An 18,151-nucleotide genomic window follows, 5' to 3' on the forward strand; every position below is an offset into this window, starting at 1 on the left:
AGTTTTCTAGTATCCAGATATAATGAGCAATGACTTTGGTTTCTTCTGACAAGCAAGCCTAAAAAAACCAAACCCTAAAAACAGCAATCAAGCTCTGGCTCTTTGAAAATATTACCATGGCATGTGTGCCCTCACCATGGAAAACAGGAGGGAAATGGAAGGGACTGATGTCAAACAGCAAACTTTCTGCCTTTTCTTTGAAGGGAAGTACAGAAATGCTGACATTCAACGTGGAACGAGGGGAAAAAAATTAGGATGCACTTGATGTGGCAGATATTGAGCATGAATCAAGCAAACTCCTTGAGGAAGCAGACATGTGGCAGAGGGATGTCCCAGCAGGGAGGCCAGGGCTGGTGTTCCCCCAGTGCTGGCCAAGGAGAAGAGGTCAGAGCTGGAGTCAGCTGGCTGTACTCACTCTGTGCCTCGCAGTCCACGCAGTGGGAGTTGCCTCTGATGTTCCTGATGGACTGCAGGGCCATGGCCTCGTTCTGGCTCGTCAGGCGCGACTGTGGGGAGGCAAAGACATCAACGAGCAGCAAGCAAGAACCCAAAAACCCCAAATGACACAACTGTCAGCTGAATGAACAGCAAACCCCAAAGCTCAGCCCAAGGTCAAATCAATACGGTCAAGGAACCTCAAGTCTTGATTTGCCTCTCAAGGAACAGCAATCCTTTGGCTTTTGGGGTCTCCAGCCTGGATTCTGACAGAGGGAAATCGAGCTTGAGAATGAACCCTGCTCTTCCCAAGAGCAGCAGCCACACTGTAGGTTTGCTTCTTGAGATAAATGAGACAAGAATATTATTTTACAAGATCAATTTCTTTTATTGATGTGTGTGCTTGTGCTAATGAAGACTAAGGGATGGTTTGCAGAAGTGGCTGGAACTTTTTCATCATCCAAAGGTCAGATTTTACCGGTTTAAATGCTCCCCACGATGACCTGCTCATGACCTCTGCTTGGGGAGACTCTCCTGATGTCCTGATGCACTTCTGCTCCACCCAACTAAACTGCCCTGAGGGCTCCCTGAGGTGTGATTTAAGCACCTGCTAAACCTGTCCAGCCAACTGCCCTTCGCTGTTCCAGCCAGTTCTTCTGACATGCCTTGAGAACCCAGTGAGAAAATCCTCTCTGAGCCATTGCCCAGCCACTCTTTAACCTTTTGTATTTATCTTTTTATGTAGGTGTTAATGTACAAACTTCCCCTTCTGTGCTCTGATAACACACACATATCAGAATGTGTGAACCCATGCAGAGCAAGAAGCATGTAAGCTGTGATTTTCCTCCATCTCAGGAATATATTTTGGAAATAAACCCATTTTTTAACACAAAATGGGAAGTAAATTGTGTTATGATGATGGTAATTACTGGTGTTTGATCTCCTCTGGCACACCAGGGCAATGAAAGCAGGCATTCATTTAAAAATATGAGTCTCTTCCTTGCAGTATAAAATCATGAAAGACAACTGTTAGGTGGGTAATATTAAAGGATCTACAGTTCTGGACAATTATTGGCCATTTCTCTCCCTCAATCACCACTCAGCACCTTGCTCTCTCCTGTGAAGTATTTACAGACACCTGCACTCACGACAGAAATTCTCCCCAAAATGAGCATTGGTTGAAGACATCTCAGATGTTAAACATTTGTTTTGACAGGAAAGGTGAGCAAATTCCTTCTGTCATCAAAGGAAAGCATTCCAAGGGGGAAAGCTGCTCCTCCCAGACCATGTTCTTCCTTCAGAAAGCTCCAACCCTGCTCAGCTGTGGGGGTAACACACACACACACATCTTGAGGAGCTTAAAATGCACAATTTGCTGTCATCCTAATCATCACCTCTCCCATGTGGCCACTGTGACTCTGTGCTCCATACCTTGTTCTTGCTGCTCTCACAGGACTGTAAACTGGCCAGGATCTGGCTCTCTATGGCTTGGACCCACGCGTCCCTCTCTTCGTAGGTGGTTGCTTCAAAGTGCCAAGTCTGGCCCGTGAGAGAGACGATGATAAACTCAAAGTTTTCTTCTTGCTCTGGGGGGAAAAAAAATAAAGAAATGCAATAGGAAGAAAAGATTAAGTTAAGGATAGTGAAAAGTAGCTGAAACAACCTTGGTTGCAGAGAACTTCAGTTACACAATGGTTTTAAGCTGAAGGAGGGCAGATTTAGATGGGATATTGGGGATAAATTCCTCCCTGGGAGGGTGGGCAGGCCCTGGCACAGGGTGCCCAGAGAAGCTGTGGCTGCCCCTGGATCCCTGGCAGTGTCCCAGGCCAGGTTGGACAGGGCTTGGAGCAGCCTGGGACAGTGGGAGGTGTCCCTGCCCATGGCAGGGGGTGGAACTGGATGATCTTGAATGTCCCTTCCAATCCAAACAGTTCTGGGATTGTGCAAATCCTGTAAGTGCAGGTCTGGACACAAGGTTTGAGGCTGGATCCTGCCCTGTGCAGTGCACCAGGAAACAACCAGGATCCACTGCTTTTTCTCTTCAAATGCAGTGCAGATAAAGCACTGTTTTGGGTAAATCCCTGTGTTTGTGAGTTTGGAATTGAGCCTGTACCTTAATCAAACATAAAATGGCCAACAAACATAACTGAAATTTAAACCTGAGATGCTAAAAGCTGCATAATGTAAAAATCAAAGGGTGCCACAAAATAAAAGGTGAACAAACCACAAGGAGCTGACAATAGAGAAAATGTATCAATTTACCATCTTCTTTCAGCCAGTTTTTACAAGCACAGATATATTAAAGCAGATGTGGACATTTTCTCTTCTACATCATAAATACTGGGATAATACTACTACTACTACTAATAATAATACTGGGCTATAATACAGGATGAAAATCAGTTCAACCTATTCAACATCCACATCCGACATGGGAGATGAGAAAATGATCTGACAAGCCAGGAGAGAGGGTCAGTGAAATATCCTTAGGGCTACTGGAGGATAAGGACAAGTATTCAGGCCAGAGAAGCAGCACATGGAAATAGCAGCAGAACTGAAATAAATGGACACACACACCCCACCTACACATGGGACACCAATGCCAAATTAAAAAAAATCAAGGAAGCTGAAACAGAGAAAGTGCAATTGGGAAGGGCTGGCATGAAGCATGAAAGGAAAAGAATAGAGCACAAAATTCTGGGGAACATCAGCCATAATGAGCTTCAGAAAGAACATTTTGTCCGATAATGAGTTATTATATATTCAGAGCCATGACACTACTGTGTTCCCTCATCATCCATAAACATGCGAAGATCAGGGACGAATCCAGCACCAGATTTAAAGACAGCACTGCTGCCTGCTGGCAGTTGTGTTCCCAAGCTGTGGGACAAGGGGTTTTCTTGGATAAGCTCCATGTCAGCAAGGCCAGCGCCTGCACCGCTCCAGGGATGCCTCAAAAACAGCAGGAGTGACTTGGCACCTTGAGGTGGGGATAAATATAGAGCTGAAGGCTATTTTCAAGTGCAGGAAGGCACCTGATATAGAACAGGGTATGGGATAAGTGGGAAAAGAAATCATGGAACATCCAGAGTTGGAAGGGATCCAGAAGGATCAAAGTCCAAGCCCTGGCCCTGCCCAGACACCCCAACAACCCCACCCTGGGCATCCCTGGGAGCCCCTGGAGCTCTGGCAGCCTCGGGGCTGTGCCCATTCCCTGGGGAGCCTGGGCAGTGCCAGCAGCCTCTGGGGGAAGAACCTTGCCCTGCTCTCCAACCCAAACCCCCCTGACACAGCTCCATGTCGTTCACTTGGGTCAAAGATGAATGATGCAACTGCACAGCTGCAACTGTTCCATTTTAGCAACACTGTGTTCCAAACAGGCAGGTACAAACATTACCCAAAACACCGTGAATAAATCATGGACAAAGCCTCTTCTGTCAAGGAGAGCTTTCAGGGATTCATGAGGAAGATCTAAGAGGAACTACTCCACAATAAATGAAGTTACATTCAGTCTTGTGCACTGTCTCCTGTAGGACAATGCAGTTAAGGTCTCTGCAGCACCACTGAATCCTCTGATCTCCTTAATAAAGCTGATAACACATGCATGGAGCTGGTCTGCCCAGGAGAAATAAGCCCAGGAGAGCTGCAGCACGTTTTCAGGTGGGGCTGGAAGGATATTTTGAGGTCCAGAGAAGAAAAATGAGCTGGGAAAGGGGCTGGAGCCCCAGGAGGGACTGAGGGAGCTGGGAAAGGGGCTCAGCCTGGAGCAAAGGAGGCTCAGGGGGCCCTTCTGGCTCTGCACAACTCCCTGCCAGGAGGGGACAGCGAGGGGGGGTGAGGCTGTGCTCCCAGGGAACAGGGACAGGAGGAGAGGGAACGGCCTCAGGCTGGGCCAGGGGAGGCTCAGGGGGACAGCAGCAGGAATTTCTCCATGGAAAGAGGGGTCAGGCCTTGGCAGGGGCTGCCCAGGCAGGTTTGGAGTGCCCATCCCTGGAGGGCTTTAAAAGATTTGTAAATGTGACTCCTGGGGACATGGATTAGTGGTGAATGTGGCAGTGCTGGATTAACTGCTGCACTTGATGGTCTTGTAGGCCTTTTCTAATAATTCTAACCTTAATAATTCCATGATTCTACATCCACTGAAGCTTCAGATTTACTCCCCAAAAAGCTGTGCTGGTTGAAGACATCTTCCCTAATTTTTTCTGCTTAAACACACCAATATTTTTTTTTTTCCCTCAAGCTCAACTGTGAAACAAAGCAGCAGTGCCTGCTCCACATCACCTCCAGGGCAATTCCTTCAGAAGACAAGGAACAAACCTGTTCCTGTACGTCCTTAAGCACAGCATGCAGGAACAGGAAAATCCAGGCAGGAGGATGAAGTTGTTCACTTTTACTCTTCAGTCAATTATAGGTTGTGCTATTTAAATCCCTGTGAGCCCAATCACAAAATTTTATTAAACAGTTTTCCATGTTTAACAGTTATTCATGGAAAGGTCCACTATAATAGTATTTTAGCACCATCAACCTGTCGAAATCAACCTGCCCAATTACTCCAAACTACATTAATAACACCGGATATTACACTAATTGTGTCCAGTTTCTATGCAGACGAGGTCTCGTGGGGCTAATTTTGCATCCTCAGGGGCAAGCAACTCAGCCATCAGCCTGATTTCACCAAGAATCCCTCCTCATTACGCAAGTCCAGGCTGTCAAACTTTTTTTTTTTTTAAGAAAAAAAGGTTAATGGGCCAATCAGTCATCAATTATTTCCTGGAAGGGCAGCAGAGGAAGGGTTAAAGTGTGAAGAACCAGCTGCCACCGACTTCCATTTGGTAGCTATTATCAACAGGAGATGTCTAAAATGCTGTTGTTGTTTGCTTTGCTTGTTTTTTTTTGAAGAGGGAAGGGTGGCTGGGATGGGAAATAAACCAAAACTGTGACATTGTGATGATATGGAAGGAAAAGAACAAGAGATTTTTTTCTTCTTTTAGTGGAAGCTGGCACGGAATCAGTGAATTTTAGGGTGCCCAGCTGTGGCTGCCCCATCCTTGGAAATGTTCCAGGCCAAGTTGGATGGTGCTTGGATCAACCTGGGATAGTGGAAGGTGTCCCTGCCCATGGCAGGGGGTGGAATGAGATGGGCTTTAAGGTCCCTTCCAACCATTCTGGGATTCCAGCACTCTTCTCACCATCATCTTTCCATAGTCAACTGCATTTAACCCAAGTTCATGTTTATTCTGCTCTGTCAAAAAACCAGACACTGCCACAGCCCACCCACTTCTGGAAAACAGAGAGATAAAATTTCTTAGGAGCAACGGATTGTGGAAGAAAAAACAAATGTTCAGGGCAGGGCCTCACTGCCTTTCTCCATCCCACGTGTTTGTGATGTGGGACTGAGATCAGGTTTAGAAAACCACACTGAAAATTACCACAGGATACAATTAGTCCGTAACTTGTTCCAGAGAACTCCATTTTAAGTCTGTGGAATGCAGGGGAAACATGTCCAGAAGCACTCACACCTCTTGGTATCTCTCAGGAATGGTTCTAAATCATGTGCACAAATCAGCTTGGTCTCCATTTCCACTCCCCACCTATTTTACTCTCAGTGTTAAGAACTGCATGAATAACCACTGACACTTTGCACCAGTGATGGGCACAGTTCAGTCACAAAATCCCAGAAGATCAGGTTGAAAGGGACCTCAAGGATCACCCGGTCCAACCTTTCAGCACAGAAAGTCAACAGGAGGCAAGGGCTCCTTTCTGCCCTGCAGAAATCACACCCATCCTAAAAGTTGGCTTTTAAACAAATAAATATTAAGGTATTTCTAAGAGGCATTTATGAATATTTTGCCAGAACCAGGATTAAGATCTTCTGCCTTCCAGGCCAACCAGGCTGTGTATTTGGATCTCTGCCCAACACAGCTGTCTGATAGCAGAGGCTGCTGCTGCTAATTAACAGTAACTCATCACGCGCATCTGGAGGGTGGTGCCACTCACACAGGAAACACTTCCCAGGAACAAGTCAAGTGCAGCACCAAAACCCCCTCGAGGACGTGTTTCAAATGCTCCTGAAGCACCTTCAAGAACTGAGGTTACAGCCTGAATCCCAGCCAAGCCTGCCTCAAGTAACACCCAGACCTATTTAAGCTCCTTTTTTATCACCTCCTCCTCCCTCTCCTGAAAATCTCTTCTGCTCGAGCACCATAACCCTTCATCCTTTCAAAAGGAGGAGAGGGAAGAGCTGCTGGGGTGCCCTGGCAAGCAACAGGAGTTGTTTACAACACACAATTTGTTTACAACATGTTATTTACGTGCCACGCGTGTTAGGTCGCGTTACCTTTTGCCACTGGGTGTGAATTACCCCCCTCACTTGGCAGATAAGTATGTTTATTAGCAGCCTCAATTAAGGAAATATTTGTGCCATGTCCCACTGGGCATGGCTATGCTAATACTTCTATCCCCTTTCCAAACCCAGTGTCTAAATCTAATTAGTTTTGAAAATCAACCCTATCAGGACAATGGAGCTCTGCTATCGCTTGCCCACAGCTCTTGGTAAAGGTTGTGTTCCACTGCAAGAGTTTTATTCTGTTTTATATCATGTTTATCTCAGTACTGCTGAAAGGCTGAAGGCAATGAAGCCCTCTGCTTCATGGGCTCAATGTTTTATTTGGGTGCCAAGACAGCACAAGTTAAAAATTTTTTAAAATTCAGTTTAGACAGACTGGATTAACTTCCTGCATGGGCACAGCACTATGGCAGCAAGAGCATCACTTTGAACCAAAAGTATTTTGTTTTTTCAAACAAAAAAGTTTTCCCTCAGTGCCCAGCAAATCCAACCAAAATTACACATGCAACAATGAGGATGGGAAAAATTGGGATTTAATATCTTTATGCATGCAGAGCACAGGCATTTAATTCTTTAAAGACAATCCTTCCTGCTGTGCTGCAAAATCAGAAAATCACAGAATGGTTTGGGTTGGATGGGACCATAAAGATCATCCAGTTCCACCCCCTGCCATGGGACACCTTCCACTATCCCAGGTTTCTTCAAGACAGGCCAACCTGGCCTTAAATTTGTTGATATAGAAGAAGTGATTCTGTATTTTAATAATACTGCCATGATAACAGCTACTCTTAAAACCAGAGTGGTTTTTTTTTTAAGCAAAACCTATTTTTCCCCCTAAAGAAGCAAAGGATTGCTTCGAGCCTGGCTTCCTGCAATAGGGAGCACCTGGGACTTTCTCATTTGTCAGTGGCTTCCTATGGAAAAAAACCCCAAAATTTGACAACTAAAAAGTTTAGGCAAACTCTGAAATGAAAGAAAGATTTCTTGTAATGAGATAGAACTGATGGAGGAGGTAACTCTGAAATTTTGGGGCAAGGTGGAGGTTGGGCTCTGCTCCCAGGGAACAGGGACAGGAGGAGAGGGAACAGCCCCAGGCTGGGCCAGGGGAGGCTCAGGGGGGGAGAGCAGCAGGAATTTCTCCATGGAAAGGGGGGTCAGGCCTTGGAGTGCAGTGCCCATCCCTGGAGGTGCCCAAGGAAGGCCTGGATGTGGCTGCTCTGGGCTGGTGACAAGGTGGGCATCGGGCACGGGCTGCACTCAATGGCCCTGGAGAGCTTTTCCATCCTCAGGGATTCTCCAACACCCTCAGAAGGTTGGGTCCTTCAGCTGGGATCCCACACCTGGTGAAAATCCCAGACAAAACATTATTTTTGTTGTGAGACAGCCAGGAGAGAGCAGCCCCTCTGATGGGGAAGCTCAAGCACAGAGTCCCCCCACACTAGGGACCATTGAGGCGGTAGGATTTTAGCTTCCCTATTTTCCATATATTTGTAATCCTGCAGTTCTTTAGGGTGTAACTCTGAACTCCATATACAGTGATAGCTATTTTACTATTATTTACTTTAACTATTAGTTATTCCCATTTTGGTCAGACACAACAATTCCTCTCCAGGCCTGGCAGTCGAGGACACCTCACTGCCTCAGGACCTGAGAGATGCAAACAAAAGTGAGCTGGGGGCAGCAAACTTGGCGTAAATGACTTAATTACCCCTAGCTGTAATTGGAAGATTAACTCCCAATATGCAAATAGACCAAACTTATAAAATTGTGAAAACCCATCATCCCTTTTTTGGGAGTAGTCACTGGAGGGGGCTTTGCCTGCCCTAAATGTACCTGAAGGCCCTTCAATAAATTTAACAGATTCATTCTCTGAATTTTGTCTGGCCTCTGTTTTCAGGCTAAAAAAGGCATCACCATCATCTCCCCCAGCACAACTGCAGCACCTGGGCAGTTAGAAATTAGAGAAATATTAGAAAAAAATTAGAAAAATAGTATGAAAACAATGTTCCTCTGGCTATATGGTTGCTCTCATGTATTTTCTGAAGCATTGGCAGGAAAATCTACATGTGCCAGGAGAATATACTTCAAATCCTGCCTGCATGGCAAACCTCACATTCTCTTTTGCAGCACTAATGCTGCTTGACTGGACAGTCCATGGTGCAAAGGCTAGAGCAGAACCCGTATCTTTTGCCTTTTTAGTGTGGACATTGATATACATGTTGAAGAAATGCTGGGCAATGAGTAGTAAGAAACTAGAAGGGTGACATTTCCGAGCAGAATCTAAACAGGCATCTCAGATATATCCCTGCCAGTTTTTTTGTCCAGCTCCACCTGAGATGTGCCCACCTGGCAGCACACACACAAGCCCTAAACACACAGATAGCAGGAGGCTGCATCCTCAGGAGGCTGCTAAAAATGATGGAAGAGCTTTTCAAACCTGGGCTGAACCTGACAGAAAAGCTTTTGGTGTGGAAATAGGTGTGAGTGCAACTGAGCAAGCGTGTGCCAAGGACCAAAGCAGATTTGTTATTCTGGACTGTCATTTCCCATCATCGTTCTCTTTTTTGAAGGCATAATTATCTAAACATGTGGTTTTTAATACTTACAATGCTCATTAACTCCACATTTGCATGTCTCACCATTCCAGCTCAAAGCTATGAACATCGAACCTCCAGCTTTTGGTGCTGGGGGGGGAATAAAACATCCAAAAAAATGATACATTTGCCCAATTTTAGAATTTCATTTTGATGCTACGTCTCAAAACTTTTTGGGCCATGGCCAGCAGGACCACGTTTCCATACCAAGGTGCCTTCAGCACTAGGTTTGATTAGTAAGATAGAAGACTCCTTAAATTAGACAAGTCCTAAAAAAAGTTGATCTGTAAAACACAAGGGAATTCCATGTATTTGTTCCTCTGCTGAAGCTAATTAACAGGTAGATAAAAAATCACAGGCTTCTCAAGCACTAAACCTGTAACAACAAACATACCTGATCAAAGCAAAAATTGGGCTGGGAGGTATAAACAGCATATAGAAAATTTAAAATTATTGAAGTGTGTATGTGGACAAAAAAGACAAAACTTATGAATATCTGACAGTCACTTTGTCTTTTCATATTTTGCATTACGTATTTGAAAAGACAACAAAAGGATCAAACCAGCCAAATTAGGAGCTCTGAAAGGCAATAATTTTACACTTAGGCTGAAAAATGAAATAAGATTATACTTAAAACAAAATAAAATAAGCTGTCTTAACAAGCTGGAATAAAAACCCCACTTTTGTTTCCCGTGCACACTTTGGCAGGGAGAGCCAGGCCCCTGCCAGCAGCCTGGGCTGTAATTGTGCAAAAAAAGGACGGTGATATAAATCACCAAAGGTTAATGATCAGGATGTGAACAGAGGGACTTGTTTACAGAAATAGCATGCAATTTAAAATTTACAAGAGATTTAATGCCACCGCTTGGCAATCACTAAAATCAACAGCCCAGAAAACAGTGACATTAAGAAAAATATTACAGTTATAATCATTCCAAAATAAGTCAATTAGTGTTAGGGCATGCGCTCGCGATTACTTGACCCATTTGGTTCGCACTTAAGTGAAGAGAAAAAAAAAATCCCCCTCCCTGATAGCGAGATTACTGAGTTGTGACCTATTTTGCATTCCCTGTTCCTTACACCATCCCTCTTCCATGCTGCTGGAGATGGTGGTGGTGGGTTGTTTTTTTTCCCTCCCCCCTCTCCTCCTTGCTTGGTTTCTGAGTCATTCTGACCTTTGACATTTGTAATAATAATAAAAATATATATGTATTAAAAAAAAAAAAAAAGGGAGTTTATAATTGTGTTGTTCAAATGAAGGTGGAGAGGGGAGGGGGGGAAATAAATACATAAAATTCCATGTGCTATTATACAAAAGGCATGATGGCTGTCTTGGGTGGGGGAAAAAAAAAAAGCAATGTAAGTCAATTTGTGAACTTTGGCACCGGGTGACCTTTAGAAATACAACAATATCCAGAATTTACAAGCAAGAGTAGCACATGCAAATGACCCGGCACTGTCTCGCCTCTGGATTAGAGCTGCAAAGAGCATTATGGAGAAGGCTTGCACAAAACAAATTAAGATTGTTACTTAAATGTCATGGCACACTATTGTATTTGGCTACAGATCATTACACCTGATACTAACACTTTTAAAAACGGTAATAACTTGGGAAATATTACATTGTGCCCACATGGAGAAAGGGAAAATATATATATATATATATGTATCTCTTAAAAAAAAATAAAATAAAGGGAGAAAATGGATTCCTGAAGTAATTTAAACATCAGCACTCCACGACTAGAGGGAAAGGTCAAAATTTAAGTAAGCTGAAAGGAACATGAATGGCAAAATAAAAGGCACCAACAGAAAGATGAAAAGACCAAGTGGAATGACTCTGCAAACACGGGGTGGAAACAAACACGCATGCTTGGGGCAAATCTCATTTCCAGGGGGAGAGGGAGAGAGAGGCAAGGAGGGTGAAATTTTGGAGAAGTGGGTTAAAAAAGGTGGGGAGAGAGGAGGTGTTTGTCTGGGACGGGTGTGTTTGTTACCTTCGGTGTTGGTGCTGCTGCTGCTGTAAATATTTCGCAGGCTACCAACACGGTTTAGTTTCCAAGCTTTGCGTTTGGCTGCGTCCAGAGAGCAGGAGGGGAAGAGAGAGAGAGAAAAAAAAACAACAAAAAAAAGAGAATAAAAATAAAGAAAAAAGAAGGGGGAGGAAGAAAAAAACAAAAATTGTTTTTTTTTTTTTTCAATGAAAAAAGGGAGAAAAGAAACATCAAAAAGCATGTAAAGTAAAATACAAGCACGAGCCTGTTCACACACAGAGAAAATGCACACAAGGACCACTCAGCCCCTGCAATCCAGGGCCAATGTGGAAAACCTCGGATTCAGTCATTCAGAGTGATTCTTCTTTCAGTCAACATGACACAATTTGACAAGATTAAATGGATCTGCTATTGGAATAGACAAAACAGACCAGCAGAAGTTAAAAAAAAAAAAAAAGAAGAAAAAAAAAAGGAAAAAAAAAAAGGGCAGGAAGTATTTGTGCAGAAGATACAGGACTGGATGAAACAGCTACTGTAAAATGTGATTTAATTCAAGACAAAACACAGCCAGACAAGAGCTCCTTTTCCTCCAAAAGCCTGTGGGGATCACTTGGTGCCTGGAGTTCACCCTTAAGCCTCCTTTTCACATCATCACCTTTAGAAACTGAGATGATGATGTAATGACCTTAAATCCTTGTACCAACGAATGTTCTTTGTAGCACTGAGCTCAGAGGAAGTAGAGTCATAAAATCCCAAAATGGTTTGGGTTGGAAGGGACCTTAAAGTCCATCTTGTCCCACCTGTGGGCAGGGGTATTTTCCACTATCCTAAGCTCCTCTAAAATTCCTCCCCCACTGCAAAGTTTAAGTGTTTATTTAGAAAGAGGGAAAAAAAGATGTCTACCCTTTACAGAGAATAGCAACACCTTTGTTTTATTAGAATTGACCCAAACTTTGAGATCCTCTGCTTCACAATTATCAGAAAATCTGGCTCAAAAGCGCTCTGTTCCTGGGCTCATTAGGGGAGAGCACATTTTTACCTTCTTTAGAATCTTTAGAACACTTTGGTTAGGCTGGGTTTCATCACACAGGAACCAGATGAAACATCCGAGTGCGTCAGGACACCCGACAGCGACTGGAATAACAGGGAACTGCTGGAATTACCATGTCTGGGAGTGTGTAAATGACATTTGGATGTGGGACAGGGTTTAGGGGTGAACATGATGGTACTGAGTTGGTGGTTGGACTCAAAAGTCTTCTAAGGGACCTCAGAGCCTTCTCCCTCCCACCACAGATGTCATCATTCTTTAGGATGTCATCAACGCCCCAAAACAGAGCCAGGAGCAGGAAATGAGAATTTAAAAAATTTCCATCGATATTTATGAGGGAGTTTCTGTAATGCCCCACAGAACTCAGATGGAACAGCTGCTCCCAGGGAAAAGGAACACCAAGTAATTCCAGGCTTTAACAAAAAGCTCCATTTTCAGCAGAAGAATTAAAGCTGGAAGAGCACTGCCTCTTGACTGCACCCTGACTTAAGCTAGGTATGATTTGAATAAAGCCATCAGCAGGCTTTAATGCTCCATACAGAAAATGAGGACTGGATTCTGAGTGACATCATCAAATCCTGAAGTGCCTTCATTGGGTGCATCCTTCAAGCTGGAAAAACCCCTTCATTTTAAGGCCTATTTAAGAAGTCTCCACACTAGAGAGGCACAATTGCCCTGCAGAAAACTTGTTTTTCCTCTGAAACATTTACATATAAATAGGCAAAATCGAGGTTTGGCACCCCTCTGAAAAGGAAGATGGTCTCCAGTGCACAGAGACCCTTTCCCAGTGTCTTTCCCATTTTTCACACTTTAATGGCACGTTTGTGCGAGCAGGAGTGAACCTGCAGCCTGCTTTTCTATTAACCTATTGATGAAATAATCCATTTTAATGTGTTGAGTGTCAGGCCTTTCCCTTCCCTTTAAACAAATAGACTTTATCCATAGAGATGCTGAGCTCCTGATCCATCCACGTGCATCCTTTAGCATTGATTAGGCTCCTGCCTGCTTCCTCCAGGTGCTCTCCTGCCTTTGAGGATTCAATAAGGGTTTGGACACTGCAAAGCAAAGCCTCTGCAGGGTGATTGATGTGCCAGGGAGAGCAGAGCCATCCTACCCTACCTGCCTCTGGAATTACACACTGGAGTTACCCACAACTGCTGGAACAGGCCCTGCAGGTTATTATCTGCCTGCTTTGTCTCTGAATTATTTCCCAGGATATTCAGTTTGTCTGCTCTGGGTTCACTTCCTGCTCCCACAGTTAACCCAGCAAAAGCTCTTGTTGCCAGCTCCAGAGATATCTATATCTATATCTATATCTATATCTATATCTATATCTATATCTATATCTATATCTATATCCATATCCATATCCATATCTGTATCTATATAATCTATATCTATATTCATATCATGTATATCTGTATCTGTGTATATCTATAATCTATATCCATATCATCCATATCATCTAGATCTCCCTATATATCTACATCTGTGTTTATTATCCAGATCTATTTTCTATATCATATATATGCTTAATTAAATAAACCCCAACTTGGTTACCAATAAAATGATGTAAGAAATACTTCATTATCTAACAGCACAACACCCTGATGAAAAAAAATCTTCAAGGCAGATTGAGTTTGAAGAAGTTTCTGGAAGTGTGTTTTCTTCCAAAAACACCACCAAGAGGTATTTCTAACTAAAGATTCCAGGAAAAAAAAACCAGGCGAGCTTTCTCAAACATCTGGAATGCAGTTAACAACTTCCCAGTACTGAATTTAACTTTGACTGAAGTGGCAAACAGTATTGTTCCTGGGATACTGACGGTCCAGGGTGCCCCATCAAGCCCAGCATCTGAAGAAACACCACCATGGCCACTAAGCCACACGAGAAAATGCCACATTTACTCTGATTCTGAACACCTCCAGGGATGGTGACCCAGCACTGCCCTGGGCACCTGTTCTGATGCCTGAGCACCTTTCAGTGGAGAAGTTTTCCTTGTCCCTGACCAGAGTGGTGGTGGCAGCTGCAGCTCGGGCAGGACATCCAGCTGGATCTGGGGACACAGATCATCCCTTTGCTGACCCTTCTGAGCGCTCCCTGTGAGCTGCACTATCCCAATTTGTGTAAAAGGAGCTTTTACACCTGCACATCTCAGAGTGAGAAGAGGTATGTTGGTATAGGAGGCTTCAGGACAGCCTTTTGTTAAGATATGGAGGAACTGGGAATCAATTAAACTTAATCACTCCCAATTACCACCTCTCTTTGTATTTGCTCAGGCAATAACTTTACAGCTGTGAGCAGCCCCTAACAGACAGAATTTCTGTGTTTGATTTCTTTAATAGGGCTGCTATTTATTCTCTGCTAATGAATCTGCTTGTCCTGCCTAGTTTTGATTAGTCTGTAGTAAATATGTTTGCTACCACTGTGATCACGTAGCATTATTTCCAAAAGCAGGGGGTGTTTGTAGGAAGGGCTTAAACCCAAGTGTGATCTGAGGACACATCTTTTTGTTACCTGGGAAGCTCTCTAAGGATGCTCAGGATACTACAGTCAACAAAACACCGCATTAACCCTTTTCAACCCGCTCCAATTCAGTTCTTTTTGACATTTTGATATGCAGAAACACGCTTTTATTCCTGGGAGAGTGTCCACATGTACAGTCTAACCCTGCAAACCTGCCTGCAGTGCTGCAGTGAGGCATTCCAGATGTGCTAATGCCACCTCTGCTCTTTGCTGATGAGATAAACACTCCTCAGCTAGCTGATTAAAAGCTGCTGTGGCCGCTCGGCTGCGTGTCCGAGCCTCACCAGCCATGTTGGAGGTGGAAGCCTGCATGAATTACATCCCTGGAGTGTGCTGAGCAGTGCTGATTAAATGAGGCACGCCACAGCCCTCAGCATCAATTATCAGAAATAATAGGATCTCTGCACCTAGGCTGGGGGAAGGGATGTGCTTCCCAGAGCCCGTGTGACTGAAACAACACCGGCCAGGCACCCCAGCAACGCTGCTCTGCTCTGGGTGTGCAGCAATCAAACACCCAGGAGGAGCTGAGGAAAATCCTGAGGAAAATCCTCCTCCCACAGCACAGGCCAGGGGAGCTTCTCCAGGTAACACCTGCATGACATTTGCCCAGGAAAATTGATTTGTAAGAGGCGGAGGGAAGGCAAAGCTGAATATTTTGGGATAAACTTCAGCCCTGCCCCTGCTCTTCCTCGAGCTTTCCTGCAGCACGTGTGGTTACACCAGGGGCAGGCTGGGGAGTTTGCTTTCTTCTTGGTCAGCAACTTGTCCAACCAGACCCCACTCTTTGGTCAGAGGGTTGAAATGGTTTCATTAAGATGCAGCTCAGGGCATTCTCATATCATGCAAATTTATCCCTGCGACTGTGAAGGGGCTTGACATTGTCACACCCTATGTGAAAGCAGAAATGACAAAAATTCCTCAAAAAAGGGCTAAAAAAACCTCAAAACAAACCCCAGGCCTATCTAATATAGCTCTACACATAAATATGTATTTCTAAGTAAAATGAACTGGATACACTGCATTTCAAGATCTGCCCAACACTAAATTTTAAAATTTAGAAATGCCACAAAGTGCATGGATCTTACACAAAACACAGACTCATAAAATGGTCTGGGTTGGATGGCCCCTTAAAAACCATCTGGTTCCAACCCCTGCCAGGGGAAGGGATGATAAATATGTTCACTATTTTTCTATTTACTAAACCAGATTTCCACAATGAATCTGTCTTAGAACACTTGAATGTGACTCTAAAGTTTCCCAGCATTTGGAGCAGGAGGGATTATCAGGACATATGTCCCAAAAGACTAAAAAAATAGGGAAACAGGAGATATTACATATGGCAACAACTCTTACATATGAAGTCCCCTTTTGGACTCCAGAACACTCAGAAAAAACAAGCTGATGTAAAGCAAATTAAGAAAAGTGCTGAGTTATAGAAATTTTCCCAAGCACAACTAGAATTGTATCTGGACCAAAAAAAACCCTCTTTCCTCTGCAACAGAAATCCTTTCCCATGCTCTATTTTAAACCCACAAAACACTCTAAAAGTAATACTTCAAATCATATTAATAGTTAATTACATTTGGCTTCTCTTCAGCTTTGAACATTTCAAATGAAGGGGGAAAAAAATGAAAACACATTCATACTTCTGCTGGTGACAGGGGAAAAAAGTTACTTTAATTAAACATTATTAAAAAATGTTTTTAGTTCTTTTTCTTTCCTCCCCCTCCTGTGATATTTCTCCATCCAAACTTCTGCAGTAGGTAAAGGACTCACTAAATGATTTCAGTGCCTTTCCAATACACTATAAACATACAAGATTCCAATTGACAAAAAGGAAATGGTAATTGGAAACATTTTTCTCAGTTTTTCATTATCCGAAGCAGAAAATTATGTCTCTTTTCTACACACACACACAAAAAAATCCTTTTCAACCACCTAGAAAAACTGTCTTTTAATAAAAGCTTTCAATTATACTATCATATTTCAAAGGCAGTGAACAGTTAAAGCAGCTAATCAAAGGTATAATTATTTAATGACTCTGACTCCTGCTATCTAACGGGGCTGGAGTGGCTTGGCTGTGATCACCAGACCCCCAGCTCCAGCTCTGCCAAACAAGCCCTTGGCTGGGAGCATTCCTAAGGTTAGCTCCTCCAATTTTGGTTGACTTCACCAGGCCAGCTGAGCTATTATGGAATTAAGGAAAATCAGTTTGTCACCCTGCCACCGCTTTTTTGTCCACATCTGGCCTAAAAAACCCCACAAAACAACCATAAGAGATTTTCCTGCAGAGGAAAAAAAAAAATTTCCCTGACAAAATGGGATTTGTCAAGATCATCACTGATTTTTTTCACTTTTAATGCTACATGACAGTTTGCTGTAAACCCCAGCTGCCCCACTCTAGTAATTCAAATGTAAAACAACTCCCCCCAAAACGTGTTTATTGAAAATTTGTCTTAAATGCATTTTAATATTTTTATTGCAAGAAATCCTTATTAATTTACTCCAGGTGAGTGAAGCAGTGAACAAGCAGAGCTTCTGACTCCATTCCATTGCTTTTCTCACATTTTTTACAACTGGAAATGTGACTGGAATAACATGTAATGATCAGGCATTAATTACCAGCTATCCAGGAGTGTACAGTGCACCTTGGCTTATTTTTGATTTATAACAGAGCAGTTTGTGCCATTACATCTGAGCCTCAACCCTAAATATGAACTCCTATTATACTTTTTCTGTTGTACAGAATTTACAGAATTCATTTTTTTTTTCTTGGCCACACAATTAGATTTCACAAAGGCTGGAAAAGACCTCCAAGATTATCGAGTCCAGCGTTTCACCAAATGCCACAAAGCCCAACAGCAAAGTGCCACCAATATTCATTTTCTGAACACTTCCAGGGATGGTGGCTCCACCACTTCCCTGAGCAGCCTTTTCTATCTGATCCAAGATAGTGGACCCTCTGGAATTTCAAAGATATTCACATTTCTATCCAATGATCCTGATCCTGGGGTCAGTCTCATGATTGTCACCAGCATCACGGGAGCTCAGGTGACAGCAGCACCTGGGTTGGCACTGGACACCAGCCCCTCCCAGCTCTGCACCTTGCAGCCAAAGGTGACTCCAGGATCAAAGGGGACACCCAGGGACACTGCACCTGGAGGGAGTGGCACCTGTGACAACAAACCCTGCTCGATGGGACATCAAAACC

At 43.6% G+C, this 18,151-nt stretch overlaps 1 protein-coding gene across 8 annotated transcripts in view; it reads right to left on the minus strand.

Moving 5' to 3' along the window:
* Nucleotides 1–18,151, minus strand: part of AGAP1 (ArfGAP with GTPase domain, ankyrin repeat and PH domain 1) — a 308,125-nt gene that overhangs the window by 43,227 nt on the left and 246,747 nt on the right. For 4 of the 8 annotated variants that reach the window (XM_014261324.2, XM_088058486.1, XM_088058485.1 and 1 more), the window contains 3 exons: nucleotides 11,370–11,447; nucleotides 1,867–2,021; nucleotides 416–506 (listed from right to left, as the gene is read on the minus strand). In XM_014261324.2, coding sequence (XP_014116799.1) covers nucleotides 416–506; nucleotides 1,867–2,021; nucleotides 11,370–11,447 — 324 coding nt within the window. The remainder of the gene's footprint in view (nucleotides 1–415; nucleotides 507–1,866; nucleotides 2,022–11,369; nucleotides 11,448–18,151) is intronic. The other 4 variants (XM_005532757.3, XM_005532756.3, XM_088058487.1 and 1 more) reach the window with 1 other exon arrangement.

Source organism: Pseudopodoces humilis, chromosome 8, assembly GCF_049639895.1.
Source record: "Pseudopodoces humilis isolate 2021_Gansu_Grassland_sample_001 chromosome 8, ASM4963989v1, whole genome shotgun sequence".
Classification (NCBI taxonomy): Eukaryota; Metazoa; Chordata; class Aves; order Passeriformes; family Paridae; genus Pseudopodoces; species Pseudopodoces humilis.